This window comes from Battus philenor, unplaced genomic scaffold (genome assembly GCF_028537555.1).
Source record: "Battus philenor isolate CCGP_79_NKW_IND1 unplaced genomic scaffold, ilBatPhil1.0.hap1 SCAF_12, whole genome shotgun sequence".
Taxonomy (NCBI): domain Eukaryota; kingdom Metazoa; phylum Arthropoda; class Insecta; order Lepidoptera; family Papilionidae; genus Battus; species Battus philenor.
In genome coordinates, this window is record NW_027181674.1 from 6,593,523 (window position 1) to 6,619,625 (window position 26,103).

The 26,103-nt window shown below is 31.2% G+C and overlaps 2 protein-coding genes across 2 annotated transcripts in view; one reads left to right on the forward strand and one right to left on the reverse strand.

Annotated features, from left to right (window-relative positions):
- Positions 1-1,307: 1,307 nt before the first annotated feature.
- On the reverse strand, positions 1,308-6,407 carry LOC137932754 (lipoprotein lipase). The gene is made up of 6 exons (XM_068776422.1): positions 6,319-6,407; positions 4,977-5,043; positions 3,998-4,146; positions 2,706-2,951; positions 2,154-2,499; positions 1,308-1,454 (listed from the first exon to the last, which is right to left on the reverse strand). Exons 1-6 carry the CDS (start codon positions 6,356-6,358, stop codon positions 1,409-1,411), a joined length of 894 nt encoding a protein of 297 aa, XP_068632523.1. The 5' UTR covers positions 6,359-6,407; the 3' UTR covers positions 1,308-1,408.
- Positions 6,408-15,451: 9,044 nt separating this feature from the next.
- LOC137932938 (limbic system-associated membrane protein-like) overlaps positions 15,452-26,103 on the forward strand; it is a 49,509-nt gene continuing 38,857 nt past the window's right edge. The window contains exon 1 of the mRNA XM_068776628.1: positions 15,452-15,608. Within this exon, the coding sequence (XP_068632729.1) occupies positions 15,533-15,608 (76 nt within the window). The 5' untranslated portion in view covers positions 15,452-15,532. The remainder of the gene's footprint in view (positions 15,609-26,103) is intronic.

Sequence of the window (26,103 nt, forward strand, 5' to 3'; positions counted from 1 at the left end):
GCAGTCAACATAATACTGGTGCATGAAGAGACAAAAACAAATATGGCTAGTTGTGACTATGAATCTCCTAGTGACTACTCAGCATAATATTGTTGTGATTCACACCAAAACACAACGGTCATTTTCAGTGAACACCTAGTGACATACTATGGGCGCTAAAACAATGCTAAGCAATAAAATGCAGAAAAAAAAGGAAAAATATACAATTCAGATTATGTATGAAATAAGTTTCTACTATTCTATAGTAATACATAAAATAATATATCATAGAGAATTATAGGTTTGTAAGACGTATAATAATACCTATTTTTGACATTTCAGAATTTTTGTCTTGTTTGGTTCACTTCAGTTTTTGATTAGGTGATTTGCTATAGGGATTGTATTTTAATTTGTATAATGAAACTTGTACGTGTATTTCATTTTTATTTTTAAAAGTTTGTTTAGTAGTTTACCTATTGTTCTATTGTTTAGCACAGAAAAAAAACCGATTGAAAATGATTAAATAAAGTTAAAAGCTGTTGATGATGTACGAATCCGAGATGATCACTTAGGAGTAGTACTTATAAGAAGTCTCAGCTACCCAGAGAGAAACATAATAGGTCAATGCTCAAAGTTAAAAATCGTAAACACAAAACAAACAACTATGGTGTTTGGAGTGTCATTTATTTCACATAACTGTTTAGGTACATTCGCTGCCTGCATTATGTTGTTGACACATACGAAACGATAGAAAACATTTAAATTTTTACTTGTATTTGCAATCTTTCCTTATCAATTGACTGTTTTAACGTGATAATAGATAAGTTATTTCCTGAGAAAACGATAACTAGATATACATATTTACATAGCGCAATATAACACTTCTTATTGGCATATGTTTTGCATAAAAAACAAATCACTAATGCATACTTTATTATAGACCTTCCCAAATTCAATAAAGACTATTCATCTCTCACTTTTTGAACACCTTAACTCATGTCGTTTCCAAAGAAGCGTGGAGTATGTTTAGAAGGTGTTATAATTATTTTCACCGCAGTTTTATTAATTACTAATTGTCGTAAAAATAAGTAAAGCATTGCTTTATATATATTATTAACATGTTTTTGTAGCGAAACGGGGATATTTTTTACCAAACTTGTCATTGAGCAATGTTAAGCAGTTTTAGATGTTTGGTTAGTCATTTAAACTACTGTATACAAATATTTTTAAATTTTGAGCACATTTTTTATTTAAAGATCAATATTGTCCAAGTTAACAAAGTTTTTATAATAAATGTAATAGAAAAAGTAATCAGCCTTGAACAGAAATACGCTCAAAAAAAAAGTTTATTTCGAAAATTACATCATAAATATTTGAATAATAATCTCAGGTAGGTTTCAAATACTGGCTGGATACTATTTTATATCGATTAAAAGGGATAAGATCTGCCGGTATTGACCCTGTACATACCGCTTCTGAAAGTAAAATATTATTAGTTTTTCTATGATTAAGAATAATGGTTAAAAAACTAAAGTACTCTTAAAACTTATGTAAATAGATATGGTTCTTCTTGTGGTAGATGACGCCATTCACGACAGTCTGGTAAAGTTTGTTATACTACGGAATCTATTTGTATCACGAAACAGAAACGTGTTCTAGTATGTGAAGTACTGTAGGTAGAAGGACTCGATATTCCACTATCAGAGACTTGATATCGTCGCCTAGTAACTTCACAACACAGAATAGAACTTTGGTTCTTGTTATATAAACAGTTAAAATATTAAATTTGAGTTTTTCATATATATATAATATTATGATTAAACACGTTCTCTCACTTCGGGTCTCATTGATAAGTACACAGACGCTTCACGCGCTATGGAAAATGCTGTGGTCGGTATAGGAGTTCAGTAGATGAACGAAAGAAACTCAGCAGATTAGCAAGTTGAAGCAGGAGTGAGAAGGCCACAAGCGCGAAGAACATAGACCTGCAAGTGCACGGTAGGATGCTGGCAAGGTGGACTGCCGAACTTGTTAAGGTTGCTGGAAGATACTGGAGGCAGGCTGCTTTCAACCTAGCCCATTGGAAATCTAAGGGTGTAACCTATGTTCAGCGGTGGCTCTACGACTGAATATATGAAAATAATTAAAATTAATTTTGTTGATGGAATCCTTACCCTGGTTTACTGTAGGCATTGGTGCCCATGGAAAGACTATCACCATTACACCGGTCCCTATTTAGTTGTGTAATGGATGCACATCTGTTGCCTTTCAATTCGTTTGACACGTTTAACGTTGCTGTAAATAATTCCCAGGCGCGATTGTGGCTGCAAATATTTGAAAGAAAGCATCCGGGTTGCTTGCTGCCACCGTTGGGATAAAAGTCAATATGACCAAGAGCATCCATAAGACCATTTGCAAATGGACCGCTGCTGTCCGTATGGATTACTTCAACGAATTGAGCGTCAGATTTTGTTAATCGTCTTGAACCCAATCCCCAATTCTTTCCAGAAGGATTTAAACCTGAGAAAAGATTTTTAATTAAAGAATATTAAGAAATCTGTTTATTTAAAAATGATTATGCATCTTTTGACTTCGTATTTTAAAAATTTGTTATACTAACTGCTCATAGTTAAAATAACTAATAAATTTCAGTTAAAATAACTAATAAACATTCAGGTAAATTAAGCAAAAACTTGATTTGGAAATACTTTTATATGAATATTTACCAGTGATTCTCGCGATTTGTCCTTGTAATTGTCGTCCTGCGATGCCAACTGCGTGTGCACCCAAATCAAATCCAATTAAATGCAACCGACTTAAGTCTACTTTAACATAATTCTCCAGCATGATTATGAAGTTGGCAATAGATTCACCGACGGTAGGTACAGCAAAATAAGCATTATTATAACTTTGTCCTGCTAACGACGACCAGTCAACTGAGATCACGTTTACATCGTAGTATTGCAGATAGGCTGTAAATTACATAGTATACATTATATTAAACATTATATTATAACAAACATTTAAAAATATCTAGTGTTAGAATTATGTTTATTACAATGCATATTAAAATGAACTAAACTGAAATAAACTAAAACTTTAATTTGTATATTCAAAATAGTATAATATTCAACCTATTTTGACAACGACACAGTTTATAATATTGGAAGTCCATTTTGGAAACAACCATGTAACACCCAATTAGATGAAACTATACTACGCAGCGTTCCGAGCCAGGGCCCTATAGATAGCCCTCCAGCTTTGCCACCTTAAAAGAGAGCTTTTGGGCTACGCACCCTAAAATCCACTACATCTGCTATTTCAAGTTGAGCAGCAGTGTAAACCAGATAAAGAAAACCTACTAACTGTATACAATAAATAGAGCGTAAAGTAAGCATATTTTGAGTTAATTATTAAGGTTTATAAATAGAATACACAGAAAAAAATTTATTGAATGTTAATAACATAAATGCAATAAATATATAAAAAAATACCTAGAAAACGTACAAAACTTATCCGAGATATAAAAAGTAAAATGAAGAGAATTCTTTGCAGATAATATAAAGAAATTATCATCATGTTTTTAGCGGTAGGATCTTCACGTATCACTCAAAGATTTCGAGTAGAACCGGTATATAATCATATAGCATCATCTAGCAGATGCGTCTCTCCTATATACTCGTATACCTTTTAACAGCCATAAGAAGATTCTTATGACTGTAAAAACGACATTTGTCCTCCTTATTGGTCAAAACCTTATGCTTCCATTGCTGGTCTGTAGTTTCCACTCCAAAAACTTTAGGTTATTTGGACTGCCCTCTGCTACTTTAATTTGTCCATCCACTGGGCTAAGCGGTTACATTCATTCACCTACGAATATCTCATTCCTGATGAGTTCTCGTTGAGAAATTCTAAGCATAGCCCTCTTTACAGGTCTCTGAGCAGCTTTAATGTTGGCAATAAGACCCATAAAGAAGATTTAAAGAGGTGGAGAGAAAGAAGAGAAATGTTTGCTTACCATTTACCAATGAAGGATTGAGAGAATTAAAAGCGGTGCCTTGGTGCCCATGGACTATAATGACGGTGTCGCGGTGAAACTCCATTCCTGATTGATGGATCGTCGCAGGGACATTTGACAAAATTTCTCTTGGATTAAAAATAGCAGACCTTAAATAAAAAAAAACATGTATAACCCTTTTTTACCGAGCATTATATTATAGCTACGGTGAATTTGATTTATTAAGAATACTTTGAAAGATATCTACAATCGAAAGCTAAATACTAGGCCGGATTTCTCGTATCAGAATGAACTAGGAATCTTAACCGGTCATGGTTTTTTTTTTGAACTATCTGTTTACTTCAGATGTTACAGACAGTCCTTTTTATAAGGCACGTCTGAAGCATAAGTGACTGCTGATCGCGGACTGTTCCAGGGTACTGAGGCAGTATGCTACAGGGCCACCCATTTCAGTTTATCGGGGTGCCTTCCTGTGATCGCCGGCAAAGTATATGGTCTGTTGCGATTCTTCAAGAAACTCGCAATATGAGTGCATTATCGCTTAACTAACCTAATAGGTTCGTTGTCAAAATGACTAACGTAAAAAAAGATGAATAATATTCGTAAAGAGACAGTGATATATTTTTAACAGGAAGAAAATTAAAAGAAACAAACTGTTAGTAATAAATATTAACCTGGTATTAAAATTTATTAATTATTAATTAACATAAATAAATTTTTATCACTACAGCTAAGAATAAGATGGATAAAATTCTTAATTTTTATTAACTGCATTTTTAATATCAGTGGAGTTTACATGTAGTAATTGAGATTAACCAATAACTATGTTTATTTGTCAAATCTAAACTGCGTTGTATAATATCACAAAAGTGCTCGGAGCTGTGAATGTTTGCTAGTATATTTTAAATAATATTTTTCCTGGTGAAATAAAATGTTCGAGTGGACATCAGCCGCAATGTGTAATTTATGCTTTATTTACCTGACAAAAACAAAATAGCGAATCACGTCCCCATTCCGTAGTTCGTTCGTTGCTGCGGCTCCGTACACTGGAAGAGTTTATTAATATATTACATTGTATCGGATTAACAATCTATTTTGTTCTTACATATCCTATGCTTAATGTGACAAGAACTAAAACATCCAACACGTACACGTTAGTTTATTTCATTAGAATAATACTGAAAATCTACTCAAAAAAAAATGAAAACTATCCTAAAATAATATTAATATTTACTTATTATTCAGGATCCGAGAATAATTATTCACAAAACGAATGCGGATACTTTGAAGCATTAATCGAAAAGTAAATCTGTTACGATATCCAAGCCAAAAGACTAATAGATTGCTCGCTATTGTTATACCAAACTTTTTGATATTAACGCAAATTTTGCTCACACACTTATGTCACAGTGTTTGAAAGAATGACGATGCTATAGTGATCACGATGTCTAGTTTAAGTGGTTTAAGATACAGCGACCACATTAAGATTTACGTTGTCCAAGAACGATGATGAACGGAACAAAAAAAGCCCTGATATGTCTACTATCCATGCACACGAAATGAATCTGTGAGATAACTTGAGAGGCAATTAAAATTCGTGCATTGATCTTCATGACAAATAATTTTTTTACCACACTACTAAATTAGTAGTAGGAATAAGTAGGCATAATAAGAATGACAATTATTTTGCCTTGCCTGGTTTGAAGCTAAAACTTTAGAAGGGGGATGCTTATGTCCAGTAGTTGATTTCTTACGGCTGAAGTGATGTAGAAGACGGTGATAAAAACAGACTAAGTGAATACAGGATTCAGAAGATTTATTTTATAAAAGCATTTAAATTATAACGGATAACGAGTAAAAAGCGCTCTAAAATGCCGGTAAAAACTTTACACTTCTGACATCTCGATGCAACAATAATAAAAAAATAAATTAAATTATTATCATACTTTAATTATTGCACACCTTTTCTCTTATCGTTCATAGTGTTATTATACATTTTACTTTCTTTTAGTAACCTATCTTTTGTAATATTAAAAGCCTATGTCGTTTCATCAAATAGACGCCTAATGCAAGGCATAGGCCTCCTTCAAAGATATGGGGGATATCGCAGTTTTGTGTTATAGTATGCAGAAGATGCTGCTGCCCATCCTCTGGAAATTTGTCTATGTGTGTGTGTGTGTAGCGTGTAGCGTAGTAGCACTCCTGTATAATAATGTAATTGAACCCGCGACTTAATATCGCAAGTCCTTTACCACTGAGCTAGCATTGCTCAAAAGGGGTTACGATATGGGTACCTAAAAATATAAAAAAATGTACGTTACCTCCAAATACAGCAAATAAAAGAAACAATTCCTTGACCATTTCGAAACTGGTTTCTCGAAAGTTTCACAGGTTCTATGCTGTTGTGCAATTTACGCTGGGATTATATATAAAAATCACAAAATTTTAATCAAGGTTCTGTTGATAACCTAGATTACACACACAAAAAAAATATTTTTGTTATTGCTTAATTGATTCATGATAAGATTGCGGTTCGTTTTCACAAATACTTTTTAAAGAAATTAGTCTCTATCTGCAATGATAATAATAAATTAATTTGTCGAAGCAGACAAAGAGAACGATAAAAATCTTTATTGCAACTGATGTAGCTGCAATTACGTTGTAAAAATTAATTACACACCTGGTTAATAAAATCTTTAAAAATATATAACAGTTTTCTAGGTAATTTCCGGTAAAGTACCAAAAAACTGAGCGAGTAAATACCCAAGTACATTCAATTGTCTTTGATACCAGTCATCATCATTATTTACATCCGAGATCATTCATGACCTTCTTTTCACGAAACTGGAAGCCCTAACTGTCGACTTCACTGTGCGTGGCCCGCCAATTTTAACTTTTTCGTTTCTCTTTGTATCTTCTCATCTGTAATTCGATTTCGTAGAGAATCCTAAAACATTGCCTTTTCCACTGCTCGTTAGATGATCATAAACTTACCAATGATGTTCGCGGTGAAATAAATACCTATTACTGTGTAGCTGAAACTAGACAGAAAAAATTATAGCACATTTATTTAAAAAGTAAATTCATGTTTACATAACCTGACTTGTTATATTTCCTTTGTTCATGTAGTTTAGTAGTTATAATAAGGGTTTGTAAAATTGCTTCAGCTCGCGGGCATAAATCGAAGATCATATACACTCAAATAAGTATACGCAGTTTTTAACTTATGACTAAGATTTGAAGTTTGGTGAATTGTCGTTAAAAATATTTTTAAAGAATTTTGTTTTAGTTTTAGTCTTCAAATAGTGTATTATTACAACTAATGTTTGACTATCGCTTACAAGAATAAACAAGTTCTTTTTTAATAAAATGAAAATTATAGTTGGTCTTAGATTTTGCCAAAATGGATTGCATACAAATATATCAAAAAAGGTGTCCGACGAAGAGTCTATCATTAGTATTTTGTCGTATTTTTAGAAAATTTCACTTTTTTTAAAGAATACTATTTTTATTGAAAAACAAAACACAGAATTACAGTCAACTTGCAGAGAGGAAACAGTTTTGTATGAAACGCGCTGTATTGTTGCGCTGTTTGCTGTATCGCTGTATGTTTGCAAATATATTTTATTGGAAGAGTTTAGCTATTGAGGTTTTGAATTTCAATTTATAATATGTTACCTGTATGTGTCTCTTTTTTCAAAGATATTTAAGCGCAGCGCTCAATTCAGGATTTTTGTATTCATGATTTTGAATAATGGTTAATTAATTTAAGTTAGCAAGTTGAAGCCTGAACCGCTTGAAGATTTATAGCTTTATAACATGGCACCAACATAAATTAAATACAATATTCCTTAATCGAATGAAAAAGTTACAGTTTAACTTTAATATTGAGGTAATATTTGTCTATCAACAGTTTGTATTTGATCAATATATTTCGGGGAAATATTTTGTAGTTGTCACTTTTTTAAAATTTACTTTCCGTAATATGCTTTTTTAATAAACTTTATAAATTTTTTGCGCGATAATTCTGAGTCTTTAATTATACAGGCGCCTGTACTCGCTGCGTCTCGTGGCTCAGTTCATCGATCACGTCACGGAATTTTGATTGAAACTCGAGAATCTTTTGGCAGCAGCAATTGTCGTATTATAATATTTAAAGTCGCGGGAGGTTGCTGAATGCGGGCAACGTAAGACCAGTCATAGAGGCGATGTTCGGAGCAGGTCTATGCCTTACAGTGAGTGTCTACTAGCTTATTTTATGATGATGATGATGAATTATACTAGAGTTTTTAGTAGAAGTGGTTTCAGTTTCCTCTTAAGAATTAATAATTTTTAAGCCTAGACAAAGGCATTATTATGTATTATTCATTACAAAAGTTCTTACCTTAATGTGAAATACTTGTTGCTCATATAAAGGCTATCTTCATTACCCGTTTATATTTAGTTGTTATGTAGATGCACATCTGTTGGCTGTCAATTTGTTCGTTTGAGTTAACATTGCCGCAAATAATTCCCAGGCGCTTTCGAAGCGGCTAGGTTTCGAAAGGCAGCACCCGAATTGCTTACTGCCCCTGTTAGGTTAAAAGTCACCGTAATCTTCTATGAGACCATTTGAAAATAGAGATAGACTGATGTTTGTCTACCAGATGTTATTAACTTTCCTTTAACAAATCCCCAATTTCTTCTATTAGGATCTGAGCTTAAAAAAAATAAAATTTGTTGTAAATAGATCAATCAAGAAAAACTTTTAATTGTAAAATTGTGACACTAAGACATAGTTTTCAAAACTTTTTGGTATATTAGCTAGACAAAATGTTTCAGCGTAATAATTGCTAATTGAAAAAATAGTAAGTCTTTTGTGTAATTGTATATTACGTTTTTTTTTTCACGTTAAAACTTATTTTAAGAGGTTTTTATGCAAATCTAGTAGACTATCTTAGACTATCTTCTATTGTAATTTTTAAGTAATTTAACATATAGATGCTTCCTAGTATGGTAGGGTTTATAAAGTCTTGTAACGTCTTTCTAAGCTGCGTTATATTAAATTAGTTATATAAATATTGTCGTGTATAAATATTGTTAAACTAAACATTTCCATATCTATGGAAATTGGATTTACTTGAATATGGTTTTCATAATCAATGGTCAATTTAAATTGCCCTAATTTAAATTGGACAAAGAATTGGCGTTGTGAAAGTAATAAATACCAAATTATATAAAAAAACGTAAATATTAAAAAAATGCTCAATCATTTAAAAAAATTAACGATTCGTTTTTCCAAATTTGAAAAACAAACTGATATGGATGCTGGAATTCAGGCAGACAAATATGATTTTACAAGAAGTTTTCCTTATTAGAAATTTCTCATAAAGCGTGAAAATAAGGCGCAATATGTACTCGCAATATAAATGACTTTATAAATATTGCACCAAATTCTCTATTCGAAGCAACTCCTTGTAAGATTTATCGGACAGTAAATGGCGAGAGAATGAAAGTAAATCGCTCTTGGATTCTTCCTGGAATCCACACTTCATGTTCTAAAATCACGATGCCACTACTGGTGACATTACTTATTTATAGTATCGTATTAAAATGAATGTAATTTCAGTTTACTAATTGAACTTGTTAGAAATCTGTTGGAGAGGCCTTAATCTTTCACCACACAGGCCTTTCGATTGTTAAATGATTTACCGCTGAATATACAATGTTGCTAAGTAAATACGTATTTCTAAGAAAATGGTTAAGTAAAATCTAAGAAAATGGGTAAGTAGAAATTTTTACTAGACTTATCTTTATTCTTTCTGAGCCAATTGCTATCCAAGTTAGTTTGATGTTTATATTTATTATTGTATTATATTTGTAATATGTATTATACCGTAATATGTGTTATATTTTATTTATTATATGTATAGAGGCTATGTACATATGTATGTTGGTATATATGTATGGTTTCTACACGTTAACAATCCGTTATTTATATTGTATTGTTTCCATATTATGGTTGTCTGGAAGAAATTGCTTTCTGTGATAAGACTGCCCATTATACTTTTTGTTTATTATTATGAAACTATTTATATTTTTCCTAGCGAATACAATAAATAATATCAAAATATACTAAATCTGATAGTGAACGTTTTACCGCTGAATGCATGAGGAAGAAACTTAAGGTAAGAGAAGTTATAGCTTTAATTATTATAAACAAGTGTTTCAGTAGTGGCGATAACTGTTCTGCGATACTATCTGTTCACGAGACTCAAGGAGACATACAATCACGTGGCATTTATCAGAACAAGAAAGGAAAGAAGTTTGTTGCATTACACCGTTTAGCATTTCATAATCGGTAACTGGCTCATTATGACAAAAAATAGCAACTATAGCTTACTATATAGCCAACGACGATCGTGCTATATAGAGATTTATCAAAAAAGGCAATGTCAGCCAATCGTATACATATGATTCCAAATTCCAGATTCCAAAAAAGTATACATATGATTACAATTTCAAAATGGCGATACGTTATAACAATGCAGCGGTTATGAGAGGACTAAAAGAAATTTAGTTAAAAACTACCAAAAACCTTGCTTAAATTAAATATATACAAATATTCTTAGTTACAAGTTTACCATTTACCCGTTTGCACCGTTTTGTGACACATTTATGCTTAAAAACTGCTTGAAACTTAACAAAGTTGTTACTAAAAGATATATAAGAAATATAAAGAATACCTAAGATGTAAGGGTGTAAACAAAGCTTATATTTCTTAGTATAACACCGATAGCATTTATTAATAAAATCATTCTTTATCCACATATTCGTTATAAATAAGTTTGGTAAAAAATTTACGTCGGCTTCAAATACAAAGACTATGAAAAAATAATCTTCAATAAAAACTTCCAGTTCTATAAGGACTAATAACGCGGCGAATAGGAACATATAATTTAAATTATATTGCCTAAAAATATGACTTTAGATCAACATATCAAAAAATTTCACATGTTCATAAAAATGAGAAACCTCCGGGGAGTTTTATTGCGAGTAGTTACTTAATCTTGATAAAAGTTAGTTTATAATGATCAAAACTAGTAGAGATAAAAATAAACTGGTAACACTGTAAATTTAGCCTTAAAAAAGTTAACAAAACCTTCATGGGTCTGATTGTATGTTTACATAATAAAGTTCCACAAGAGCCTAACCCTTCTTTTTCTATTATTAAATACATTTCATTACAGCATTCAAAAGTTTTTGGATAATCGAAGTGCGTGGAACTTGATTTGGAATATATTTAAAAAGAGCGACAGTCGAGTTTTTGCTTCGCTAATACAGCTATACTTACATTGTTAAATAAATGTCAATTCAAAAATAAAATAAAAATATAATTTTTTTTTTTGAATAAATAATTACTCGTTTCTGCATTAAGGGTAGTATAAAACAGCGCTCTTATTGATTACATAACGATTGTCTGTATAAGGATTATAAGCTCAGCCACTTATGGCACACTCTAGCTCGTTGGTACGGGATCCGAGACAATGCGAATCCTTTGCCAAGTGATTCTAGGCCAGCGAGTGACTGGCCCACGTTATACACCCACTTGGACGAGCCATAGGAATGTCCTGCCAAATTTCTTAACGTAAGTATGCGTCACCGATTAAACCCCTGACCTATTTATGTTGCGGAGCTAAACCCATATTACATAATTGTGGTTAAGGGATCATCCAATAACAAATAGCCGCATTAAAATTGTTATATCTTTATTGGCCATATAGGAGATGATTATAGCCATGATAACTTATACACAAAAATTAATTCTGTTTACCCGTTGGCATTTATACATTCACAAAGATTAAAATGGCTGCCAGTAGATACATAATAATTTAAGTACTTTTATCCCATTTTTTAATTAGGTCATTGTCTCTTAAAAAAGCGTTACAGTTAACACATTTATTGCAATAGAACACACATCTAATGCTTCCAAAATATATGTATATAAATGTATTAATCAGTAAATATGGTTAATGATACATGTAATGTTCGTAATCAAGATTTTATTGACCACACTAGTTGTAAATAATAAAAGGCAATCAAGAAAGACGGATGAAAATTTTAAAAACTGATATCTGTACAACATAGTTTCTCATTTTATTTTAATTCAAATAAACTTGCATTAATTTTTTAATGTTCCAAATTCGAAATGTAATTAATACTTATGACGTAGTAACGAGCATTTTGCATTTAAGATAGAATAACGTTCGGAATTGGCGTTGTTATACTGTTAGTAAAAAAGAGGTTTCTTTCAAAACAGTGCTGTATTAGAAGTCTGTTACAATCACCGAAATTATATTCCTGATCTTAGAGTTGCTATTATCACTGTTTTGAAAAACTACTGAGGCTATTTTCCCAATAAATACAAACTATCGTTTTCAGTTTTGTTCTCTATTGTATTGACTTTAAGTCAGAATTCAAGGAGAATAAAGATCTATGTTTTCCATTTATATTTTGCGCATCATATAAATATTCCGAGCCCGTGACAACTTCTAGCGTAAGGAGAGATGTTGAATATATTGGAAAGCGAAAATAGTATTTATGATAAAACTTTGTGACATACTTTACGATACGTTATGTCCTTCAATAAAGCAAAAAAGATGTTGTTTAGATATTCACACTATAAAATAATTCATAAGCTAATAAAAAAACTAAATTAATAGTAAAGATTTAGAATTAAAAATAACTTAAATACAAATATATATAGATATGAAATATTTATATTATCATAATTATTTCAGCTATAGGACGTTCACACACAGAATCGGTTGGAAGCGGCCTGCATGCAACGTCTTCCAATGATTTTAAACCTTGTGGTCTAACATCCTGCAAATTTTTACATATGCACATATTTTTATTATTATTTATCTTTATTTTTGCTAGAATCGTATCAAAAATTTTGCCCGCAGGTTTTCAGGCAAAGTAGTTATTTAAATGAACAGATTTAATCATTATTTTCATATCCAATAAAAATCGTGAAATGTTAATTGTTATCAAGTTAGATAAATTGATGCATATCTATAATGTGTTCAGCGAATATCATGTCATCACTGGAAGAGATCATTCGGTCGTTCACTTTGCTACGACTAAGAAGTCTCAGATAAATTTACAATCTGTGTAATTCGATACGCTAACTGCTAAAAATCGTATAATTATTGTAAATTACCGTCATCACGTTTTTTTATTCACATGAATGAATCTTTATTACATGTGTCTATTTTTTTTAACCCTTTTGATTTTTGAAACAAAAATTATTTTATTATTTTTGAACCTTTTTTTAAATTAATTGCTGTTCATGTCGCTAAACCAACTCGGACTCGGATAATGATTGATCATGATTCTTTTTTATATATTTTTTATGGCAACGAAAAGGAAAACGGATAAACCGCGTGAATAGCAACAACAAAACCGAAACAGTAAGAGGAACAACATGTTCCATAAAGAACTTTTTTCTATTAAAAACAGCTCTGAAATTGTAAACATTCGACGTCAATCAAAACCGAAAAGGCAGGATGTTGTCGAACAAAAAGTATCATGTACCATACAGCACAATGAAAATAATATCATAATATTGATAAGACCTCTCAGGTACATTTAATACAAGACCTATTTTTATTTGCATAGATTTTAGTTAGTAACACATATCACACTAAGAAATGAAGCACGTAAAATATATTTAATTTTTTTTTCTATTGGACTGTGTAAGATCAATAACCTTTGTCTGTATGTACTCGACCGGCGACAGCTATTTTCACATTTAGGTTACCTGTCAAATCAATTTTTCGTATAATCCGAAAATAGTTACCAATGTAATATCCAAGTACCTTTTATCTAGCGGGAGTAAGTTATATGATCTGCTATTTCTTTGTACTCATAAATATAAGGAAATGTGTGGGGGCAGCAAAGATCAATCGAAAATATATTTTTACAATAAGGGTTCAAACGTATCACATTTAAGGTACTCAACACAACAAAAGGGGTTAAAAGCGATACAGAAGTGATAATGGTATATGGCTTCTCAAAGGGGTTAACTTGCGATTATAAAAAGATCGATTTTTGAATGAGTCAAATGGACGAAACTCGGGCATTATTACTGGAAATCCTTACTTCAGGGTGTCTCATTCATATACAGCTTATTTGTCAGCAAATAAACTACATGTTTCCTTCACAGTACACAAGATGATTGGAAACATGTATATAAATAAAGTGACTACCGAAACTCTTGTGGAATATCACAGAATCAAATCTCCTAGCAGAACGGAGAGATAATAAAAAATAAATATTTTTAATATGTAGTAATCCGAATTTTGAAACCGCTTATTGTTACTAAATTATCAAAATTATTTATTGATTTTGAAACTAATGATTTTTGGATAGGGTTGTATTAATTGACAGAAAATGACATTAATTGATCGCGAACGAGCTATACGAGCACTCCTTTAAAGCTTTTACACGTATTTCTAAGCAGCCTGTATAGACTACAAAATAAAACATGTAAATTTAGCAAGGGTTAGTTAATTTGGCAAAGGTTGATAATAAAAATACTAAATTTAGTTTTTAAAATGATTGATGTTCGCTAGGTAAGGTAAATTCAACTTTTAACTCGAGTTCATTAGAACGGTGGCCAGGTATCCCTTGCGTCTCGTAAAAAACGACTTCAAGATGCGTCGGGCTCACCAGCGTTGAGATTAGAATTCTTTATCATCCAAATCGAACCATGGAAAGGCAGCAACCCGAAGTAGCCTTATGTTGCTGTGGCACAGCGAGAATGCCATGGAAGAAAGAGGTATTCCTCGAAACAGGCCATAGCACGATTTGTCATGGCCGCTGATGGAACATTCTCGTGTTTTCATTATCATATAAGCGGATAGTCACACACTTCAAAGCATGGCCCTCTCTCAAAGATTACCACAATGACCAGACTTGCGCTGCCCGCATCCAGCGACTTTCGGCAACTTTAGCTATATATATATACATAGAAGGAGTCCTACCCACGTTGAGTCCACCGGTGAGGGTGACTTAGTGGGTGGGAATCTCACATAATCTTGTCTTATCCCAGAAGGTAAAGTATGTATGTATAAAGAAGATTCCCTCTTCAATACGAAAAAAGAAAAAGTAAGTTTTGGCATCTTAATAAATCGCTATCAACTTTTTAAAAACAGGCAAAATTAAAGTCTTTAGACTACACTACAAACCATATTCGAAGGTTACCTAACCATGTAGGAATTCATTATCTGTCACCATTAAAATCATAACTAACTGTAATTTAGTTTGAAACTGGGGTCAACATCGCGCGCATGCGTGTCAAAGGTCGGGCTGTAGTCACACCGGATGGACTGTTCAGTTTCACATTCGTATCTAGTCTCGCGAGCCGCTTCCAGCATCGCTCCCTCTTAGGAGCTCGGAAAACTTTCCTGAATTTTCCAAACGCCGACGCGGTTTCAGCTAAGTTACTCTAGTTTGGGACGTCAAGTTGTGGATTAATGACGGCTACTGATGTGTAAAAAATCGTGCAAATCAGACGAGATGCGGTGGGCAACGGTTGTGATACTTTGCAGTCTAGCTTTTTCAGGTAATTTATAACATAAAATTACAGGAAAAGCGTTATTTATTTCGAATATATAATAATTCTTATTATTTAAATGTACTTACGGACATACGATATAACATTCTAGTCTTATTTTAATCAGTCTAATATAACAAACATGTGTATTATTATTTTATAGTCGAATTACGACGCATTTGTCAAGTTCAAAGAGATAAACCTTATAGATTATTATGAGGAGCGTAATAAACCAGTTATTGATACAATTTAAAAAATTCCAAATAGCTACACTCAACAGAGTGTAATAATTATATAATTTGACTACAAATTTATTTACATACAGAACATACATAATTCTAGCGTTATGTTTAAAAATATTTTCAAACTTTGTAAGCGTTTTCTTTATCAATTGCTATTAAGAAGCGTTTCTACATTACACGGCTTGACTCTGTTAAATAAAAAAAAATCCTGTGATGCATTGGTCATACTTTTAATTGGAAGGTCAGTCCGTATGTCAATTATGGTTCATTCAACTGACCAGTTACGCACTAATAAAATACAAAATATAGAGTAAATTACGCAAACATCATATTTAGTAGAATATTGATGTTTTTCATGACAATAGATAACTACGTTTTTTTTAATTTTAATTTTTTTCTTAATACGGTGAGAGAATCGTTAATAATTTATAAAGCTGTTACAGATATTTGCAATATAGGTCTTTAGGAACGTATAATAATGTTTTTACAGTTTAAATTTCACCTGATTTTATGTAATAATAAAAAATCGTTTAACTTGAGTTACACAAAAGAGTTTTTTGGACGATTGTAAGAATTTTTTTTAAATTATTTTGAATGTTGTATTGTGTATTTGTGGACTGTGTAAAGCGTAAAACAATATGCGAATATTAGACGATGAATTCGACACTATCATTTACGTACGAAAATTAAAATAAATAAATAATAGAAATCATAATTTTACAAATAAAAAAGTTGTGATACCTATTCAAATTATATCTGTGTTTGAAATTGGAGATGCTTTACTTAAACATAATACTTAATGTACTTATATTAGTCTACGATTTGAACTGATCTTTCTAACGCAAATTCTTTTTGTAACCGATCTATATCTATTACTACAACTATCGTATAATATCATAACTAAACTTGCACCAATTCTTTTGATTTCTATAATTGTGTATTGTATTGATTTTATTATATTGTCATTATAACTTGCTAACGAATTTTTTTTTTTATTTCATTACAATTTTTATTATAATGAGTTTAGATATGATGTGTCATTGGAATATTTTCGATGTACTTCACGCCAATAAAATTGGCTGTTAATATATGCTCTAGTGTTGATCCTTCCGAGTGCTGACATGGAGTACATTCCAAAAAAAATTTTTTTTTATGATACCTTTTATTGTACAAATACAAGTCACGATAACGGACCCAAAAATTAAGTAAAGTACCAACTTTTTATGACTGATTTCGATTTCTTCGTTACAAACATTCTACTTTCTGTTCAAATTCTAATTTTCTTGTTATTTTATGATGTAAAAATCTTAAGCTGCTGTACGTAATGCTTTCTAAGTAGAAAAGAATTAAAATAAGTTGGTTCCGTCCCGATATAATCTCATTGAATTTATCAATGTTATAATTATGATCTCTCGTATTTTTAATATTAAACTTGCTATTAATAAAGCTGTTTCTTAATTTTGTACCTATCATCTATGGTACTAAATAGGTTTAGATACTTAACTGAATATTAACATAAAACAAATGTCAAAAGTAATATATTAAGGAGTGCTAAACATTTACTTTAAATTATATCGCAATATATACATAGATACTAATATACTGTTAGTGAGCGACGGATTCCACTCTAAGTGCAGATTTAATCATCGTCATCATCATCTACACATCATCTGATAGACGCCTACTGCAAGTCATAGGCCCAAAAATCGTCACGATGACCCCTTCTTCTGATCTTAACTATGTCGGCGGTCTACCAAGGGCATACAAGAGCTGCAACGAAATCACTACTACACTAATTTTTAAATAAAAATGGTACTAAATAGCAATTGTGAAAAGAATTAATTATTAAAAAAAAAACAATATTCTTGAAACCAAAAATGTACTCGCAACGTACAACAAATCGTAGTCCGTCATGGCGTCTGGTTAACCGGCGAAATAAAAAGTAGTTGCCGGCCTGTATTCTTTCTTACATGATTGTGCTTTTTAATATAGTCACACAACATTATGCGGCGATTTATTTAACAGTTCGTGGCAATTTAGATTGATTATAATATATATATACATATATATATGTATATACCTAACTATGACATTTGAATTTTATTAATATATACTTAGATACATGTTTACTCGATAATTATCCAATATTTTTATTATAGATTTTTGTATGTAAGATAACGTTAATCAGACTTAATATTACATACAAAAATCTGTAAGATGTAATTTGGTTAATTATTGAATAGCTTTGTAGGTGAAATAGTAAATTAAAAATTATTCATTACTCTTACCCGTCCCCCATTTGTAATGTTCATATCGCTATGCCAATTAACTTTTGATAGCAATCGCTTGTAATCGATAGTGTGTGTTAACATTATTTTATTGTGTAATAATTAATCTCATATGTATCGCAGGCTTCCTCTACGCAACCTTTTCTTCATAAATAGTAAAAAGTAGCCATAGAAACTTTTGTAAAATCCAATGATAGCAACCGTGGTAGTAATTCGTCACTTTCGGGCATCTTCGAATCCGAATGCTAAACACGTATCAAGTGACTGGCCAAACCGATGTCCTGTTTTGAGGGCCCTAGTACTTGGTCTCTCCATAGACAGCTTGTCTAAATGACTTAACGGCTTGATGAACCACCCACTTTGGCGAAATTTGTTATGTAACGAGCTCTTGCTATTTAAAGGCTTCCGAGATAGTTTTAGAGCTTAGTTACCTTGAAAGTTAAATAAACCACCGCGCAAATAGTCTTTACCTATCAAAAATAGTAATCATTAAACGATTTTTTTTCATTAACTCATTAAAAATAAATATAGGAGTTTGAAGGACTTCCTGTATTTATAACGTTCAACACTGTTTACTTACATTTAATTGCATCTGCGGGTGATTTAGGCTGATGATAGAACTACACAAAGTCTATTTTATCAGCAATGCAAGAAGAAAAGAAGCTGTCTTTCTATGCTATATATCATTGAATAATAACGAAAAGGCACTATAGATAAGCCTATAATTATCAATCATTTGTAATAATTGACTAATTATTATATCGTAAAATAGTAAGACAACTCTTAATAAAACATTTTCAACAGACAGTGATCAGAAAAAGTATAATGCCTTTTTTCAGATAATTATATTGATGCATAAAGTAATAGATTTACGATAGTGTTAATTTCTTATGCCTTCACGAAAAAGATATTTTCGGTCAAGAATTCAGGCAGTTTGCTCTTAAGCATTTACATTATAACGGAATGCGGGGAGGCAGAACGGCGTAGGCACCTAAATTAAATCTATTCAAAACTGTACAATTCAACTGTACAACTATACATAGGGTCACAGATCGGGTCGTTACATTACAAACTTCACCGAAAAGGCGGCCAGTAATGCTTACGTGTCTCAATTCCCTTGATCTCAACTTTGGTGATTACTCAAAACGCCTCGAAATGACCTTATCAATGTGCCCCACATACGGCACCAAACATTGGCGATGATCGCTGTATCTTTTTCTGAGCAGTCGTCTAAGTTTTGTTTTAATTTTCGTTATAGAAATTCAATCTGGTAGTTATATAGGTGATTGGTTATAGAGGTAAAAACTTTTTGAATGTATGTATAGCTTACCAGAAATGGTTTCCGAAATGATATGTAACGTTACAACGATATAGTAAGATAAAGCAAATTCGGATTACTACATATTAAGATTAATTATTCCTTACTATCTACTTCCTTGTCTTCTGTCTGCCAGAAATTATGGGTATCTCGCATTCCGATTGAAAAAAAATAATAATGTAACATATTTCGGAGTGGAAAGAAATAGGTGTGAAAGCTTCATTGTAAAAAGCTTTTACACTTATAACCAATAGTTTTGTACAAAACTGGTTGACAACACGGATACACGTTAAATCATAAAAAAAATATACGACCTAAGGCATTAAGGAAGTTTACTAACTAGTTTGCGTATGGGATTGAGGGAGTGGTTATAAGGGTAGGGTGCCAAGCCCCGGGACAATGACCGCTTCACCTTGGGACATGTGAAGACAAGGGCAGTAAGTCATAAAAAGGTTAGAGATAAAAAGTTAGTGTATTATTAATTTTGGTAATTTAATAAGGTAACAGTTTTCATTTAAAACGAATAGATAATGTACTCAGATGTACTGCGTGATTTGGAATGCAACAGGCCAGTTACTTCTATAATAAATAATCTACACAGACATATAACGAAAATGATTTTTTTACTACATTAACGTAACGTTATTTAATATACCCGAAAACAATTGATTTTTGAAAAAGGTTTTCACCTATTTAAAGCTTTTCAACCTATACTCAACTACCCTGTATATTTCGTATGATAAAAAAGAAACTCTGAAATAAATAAATTGCTCTAGTCGGTGCTACACTGAAGAAAATTGGACAATCTGTTTCAGTGAACACTTTTAGATTATGTTCGAATGTTAAAGTATTTGTCATTCACCTGAATAAATCTAAGATTCTTTACAATAAACACAGATAATTCTTTGAATAGTGAAGTCTAAATGCTTTTAATTAATGCTAGTTATATTATGCCTTAATTATAAATACTATTTAAAATTATACTTATCAAGATTGTAGGCTTTTGTAAATATATAAATTAGTTTTATCTTGACAGAATTTCGTACTCATCATTAATATATCTCTGGTCTAAGAATAGATGGAAGTTCAAATAAACAGATCAAGTACTTAATAAAAACGTTTCGCTCTCAAATTTACGAAACGTCTACTGTGTTTATTTTAAGGTAATTTCAAAGTAAGATTTATTTCCAAGTATTTAACACAATTCTCACACAAAAATGTTTGTTTCCAACAATGAATGACCAAGCAAAATGGACGTGTCTATCTACCACTAATAAATTTTAGCTAGGTAACCACGGTAACAAATAGGTCCCTTTCTTTGCTAGGATCAGTATGTAATGTGTTTATGTACTGCAAGTAGCCTCTTTATTCTAAATTAAGATAAAACGTGCGTGAATAAGGACTCCCATTTTGTGTACTATATTTATAATAATTAAGTACCTGTGTTCTAAACAGAAATAAAGCGACTCCCATTTTATATACTATATTTAATACATAAAATTAATAAGTTTGTTTTATAATATCACAATAATAATAATGTTTCAAATTCATAGTACAAACATAAATAGTCTTACCTAACGATATCGAAAACGGCGACTACAGAAATTAAAGATTATTTTTGATAGGGCCTTGATGTAGTTCGCTAGACCGAAATTGGTCTTAAGTCCTAGTACGCGGGTGGCAGTAGAATTGGCCCGCGGAGCTATAAGAATCTGTGTAGAAGCGGCTAACTCTCTATTTACGTATTTGATGTTTTGCATTACATATATGTAGACAGGCTTCAACTCTTTTAGTCTTGTTAAAGATTGTAGATGTTTAAATCCTTCCAATGTTTATGATCGATAGCGCGAGGTATTCTGATAACTTAATGTTGAACACAAATTTATAGCGCTGACCATGTTTTCGCTTACCATATGCCACATTTCAAACTAAAAGACGAAATTAAGCTTTGTGTAATACGGTATTTGGAATGTCTTGAAAAAAGAAAAATTTTATTATTATTACTTTTTTGTGATATAAAATAATATGTTTAATATTATTTTATATCATAAAAGAGTTTAACATATAAAGAAATATTTTTTCCAATTATAGAAATCAATAAATAATTTTCCGAAACTTCATTCATTTTATCTCTTTCGGGTTTTACTATTATATTTATGAAATATAATTTAAATTAATAAATATGATATAAAGACATTATTGAGATGGGCTCTATTTACTAATTGTTGAAAATACACTGATAAAATTTTCAGCACTACGCAAGTATTGTGTGCTCGTTCCTGACATTAATTTATGGAATGGTCGTATTGCCGTTGGATAGTCTCAAATTAAATTCATTTCAATAGCGTCGGGCTAATTGATGACGTTTGTCGCATGAGTGCTGCGTAATGGACTCAAATGCCATTCAACTTTGTTTACAGAACGGTAAAAAAAAAAAACATTACGAATACACAAGAAGAAAGCAGTAGCAGAGGAAACAGATCGTTACGAATTAGTTAATATTTGCAATTTTTTGAGCCCTTTTAATTTTCTCAAAAGAGTTAAAATCTTTTTATTTCTTTCTGTATATAAGTACTCATTTGAAGCATTTTTATCTAAATTGAATTCTGCTTATTTAGATGTAAGTCAAGAATATTAAACGGAAAATTATTGTTTTTATTTACAAACCACAGTCTTTACAATTGATTATCATTGTAATGTTAAGAATTTCTTTCAAGATCTTTTTTTTAAAAAACTACGGCTTATTTAATACGCTATGGTACTCTAGTAGTCCCTACTTTTAATTCTGGCCTCATTAGCTAGCTCACAGTCCTACAACAAGCTATGGACAGAGACAGATGAATCCAGGATTTTTACAAGATATCGGATTAGAAACGCGGAAATCCGTAGACAAACGAAAGTGAAACTGACTTTGTTCACCGGATTGTCAAGTTAAAGTGCCAGTGGGCAGGCCACAATGCAAAACAGATGGCCGCTGGTGCCTTGAGGATCTGGATTGCTGACCGTGGACTGACAAGCACAGCGTAGGAAGTCCACCTACAAGGCGATGCAGGCCTTTTCCAACTAGTCTTATAGGAAATCTATGGGAGAGGCCTAAGTCCGATAGTGGATGACCTATTGATGGAATAATGGATTATGATGAAATGTAAAGTAAAAGAAAAATACTATTTTGGTCCAATAAAAAGTTTTTAATTATTGTACAGGACATTTTTAACGTTAAATTTAATTCTGGCCAAGAAGTAAATAAGGATATTGAAACTTTAGCATATTTATTCAAGTTGTTTATTTTAAGCACAGCTTTTTAAGTAATCCACATAGGACATATTCGTATAAATTCGTAATCTTGTTAATATTTGTTAAATGGCTTTTTAACTCTTTGCTGAACATGCAGACTGAATTTGGCTTGAGGTCACATGCCCGCCGGGCAGGGACTGGCAAGGAAAATGTACGCCGTGTTTATAGAGCTGAAATAACCTACATTCTTAAAAACCAACATTAAATATACATATATTATCAAGAGACATTTATTAAACGCAGATAAACAACATTTATTTAGTTTTTATGCATTGACAAGAAGATACAGATTTTAATAATACTTTAAATTGTGAACTATAGTTTAAATTAGTTTTATGTTATACACTTATAAAACTTTAAAACAATTTATAACCAATAAAAGTTTAAATAATTAGCTAAGGTTTTTGGAAGGAGTTGAATGAAGGATGGAATAATGACGACAATGATGAATTATATAAATTTGATTGAGATCATTTTATTTAGATCTCTTGGAAAACAAAACTCATAATTGGTAATTGTGGTGTATTCCATGTAAACAAGTATTTGCAAAATCATTATAATCTTTAGTTTTTTTTCTATAATGAACATATGAATAATAGTGTTGTCAAGTAGTTAGTTCTTTGATATCTTAAAAGAGAATAGCAGAAAATTATTTAATTTGTAAATAAAAATGGACCCATACACCCTGTTTTTGAAATAATTTCTTATCTTGATTATGTCTTTATATACGGATACGTTCACTCTTATAAAAAGTTGTAACGAATACAATGGAATGAAAGAAATGGCAAAGAACGCCCAGAGGCATTAAGATAAACTTTAGAAAGATTGTAAAAATGGGTGAATAAATAAATAAAGAACCGAACTAACTTTTGGTGAAAAGGTAATAATTTTAAATAATCTATATGTCAAAAGAACAGTGTCTAAAACTCAATAATTAGATTTGATTATTTTGATTGATGTCGTTTTTGAAACGGCAAGCGGCAAGTACTCCTTATGGTAAATGACTGCAGCCTACGTGCTTTGGGATGTTTTCTAAGGCTTAGGTCTTACTGCTATTTTTTTTATTAAGGTCACTTGCCTTTCATTCAATATGTAAGACAGCATCGGCGGGTTCTCTCTTTACTATATTTTTTGAAGTGGATTCTTAAATCGTTGTAATATATTATACATACATATTTATCACGTTTTATTCAGATTTGTGCTCCGTTTTGCCTTAAAGTTTATGTAAAATTTATGAACAGAGCCCTTAACTATAAACTAGATTAAACTGGTTGTTCTTTGTGTTTACTATGTTTAGGTATCCTTCGAACTAACACAATAATTCTTGTGGGCCGATGATACCATTTGAAAGGGACTTTTCAATCACGCCATGATCACGTCAGTCGTATGAAGTCCACATGCTGGACATATGCCTCAAACATCTTACATTGCCCATGGTCTCCATTACCTTATTACATTGACCTTAGGGCACCAGCGGCCATCTGTTCTGCGCACTATGGCGCCTGCATACTGCGATTTTAACTTGCTAATCGGCTGGGTTCTATTTAATATCGTTCATCTACGGATTTCTTCTTCGCTCATTCGTTTTTGTAGAGAAAACTCGAGCATATCTGAGGCTCAGAGGTAAAATCTCACGTTTCAGTAGTGTAAATTATCACTGTTAACACATATTGGTAGTAGATTTTTATCCTCAGGCACTAAGTTAAGAATATATGCTTTAAACATTACCTTTTTACTATTAAAATTATCTCGATTCCTTAGGACATATGTTTACATGACTGTCATTGTATTGTGTTAGATTTTCTTTTAATTTGCTGTATTGTTCCTAAAATAATTAGGCGTGCCGGAGCTAAAACCTAAAAAACATGCTATGTTAAAAAAAATGTTTTAAATATAATGGATGTTATGAATTATCATCACTATTATAAATTTTGTTCTACTCAATTTACTTATTAATTATATACTGAACAAAAATTATTTTCATGTAAAAATTAAACATAACTCAATTGATATATGGACAAGAGTGAAACCACTCAATTACTGCGACAACTTTACTGTAAAAGTATTTTATAATAATTACGCGTATCTTGCCAAGAATGTTTCACCATTATAAAAGTTGTATGAGAAAATTATTGAAGTATTCTTTATATATGTATTTTAGATATATTTTACGTCTGATATAGAAAAATGGGTTCGTTAACACAGGCGTAAATTATTTACAGAATTTTTTATTGATTTTAATTAGAATTTGATTGTAATTAATATTATATTTATTTATAATTAAATTCAGTACAATATAAAACAAAAAATCGCATGACATGACGAAAGTGAAGATTATCTAAATTTTTTGTTCAGTGGTTAATTGCTAACGGGTACAAAGGGAAATTTCTCTTTTGCTATTTCAAACGTTTTAAAATGTTCATGGGCAGTTTTATTAAACAGATTATGGATCGTTAAAAATAACATCAGTATCGTACTTCCGACGTTTTCATGTTTAAAATTATTTCTTTTTGTACTAACGCAAATTTTAAAACAAATTCAATAGCCAATTATCTAGTGGATTTTTTTTTATTTCTGTTTTATGAGTTTTCTATATAATAATTTAATGCTCAAAGCAATAAGAATACAAATTATATGTAATATTTTTTTTAAATTACCTAATCCAATAAACGTTTTTTCTGTTTTATGAATAATCAAGCGACTGAAACTTAATAAACAATAAAAAATTGTTTTCAATAAAAACGTAATATTTATTGTAAAGCTTTATGATGGACGTAGCATTGTTATTAATGTGTTATGATGCGAAAAAAATAATGTCAATAACTTTCCAAACTGGGGCAGAGACGACAGTAACAATAATTAATGTGAAAAGAAGTTCTGTCAAGTGTTAGGCCTCAAATACTACCCCTGGCCTTACGATTTATTTATCGACATCTCAAATGTGTGCCCGCAAACACTAGTATTAGGAAATGAAAAAAACGATGAATGAAATCGGTACAGTAGTTCTAAAGTTAAATCCTGAAAAAGGGAAATAAAAATTCGATTACATGTTTATTGTAGAGAGAAGATACGCCCTACGGCTGAAATGATAATGATGATGAGATTACCCCTGTGAAAAATTAAATAAAAATATGTATTATGTGTATATCATTTATGAGGATATCATGAAATACGCAGCGAGTTCGCATTTTTAATTTAATTAGTTTTTTTTAACCATGATTAAATTCAAAACAATTTATTTTTTTTATTTCTGCGTCAGAATATAATAAGCAATAAAAAAATTAAGTTTAGGGAACAAATAAAATACTCATATAAGTAAATGGTTGAAAGCAAAACATTTTTAAAGTTTTAAATATTATGTT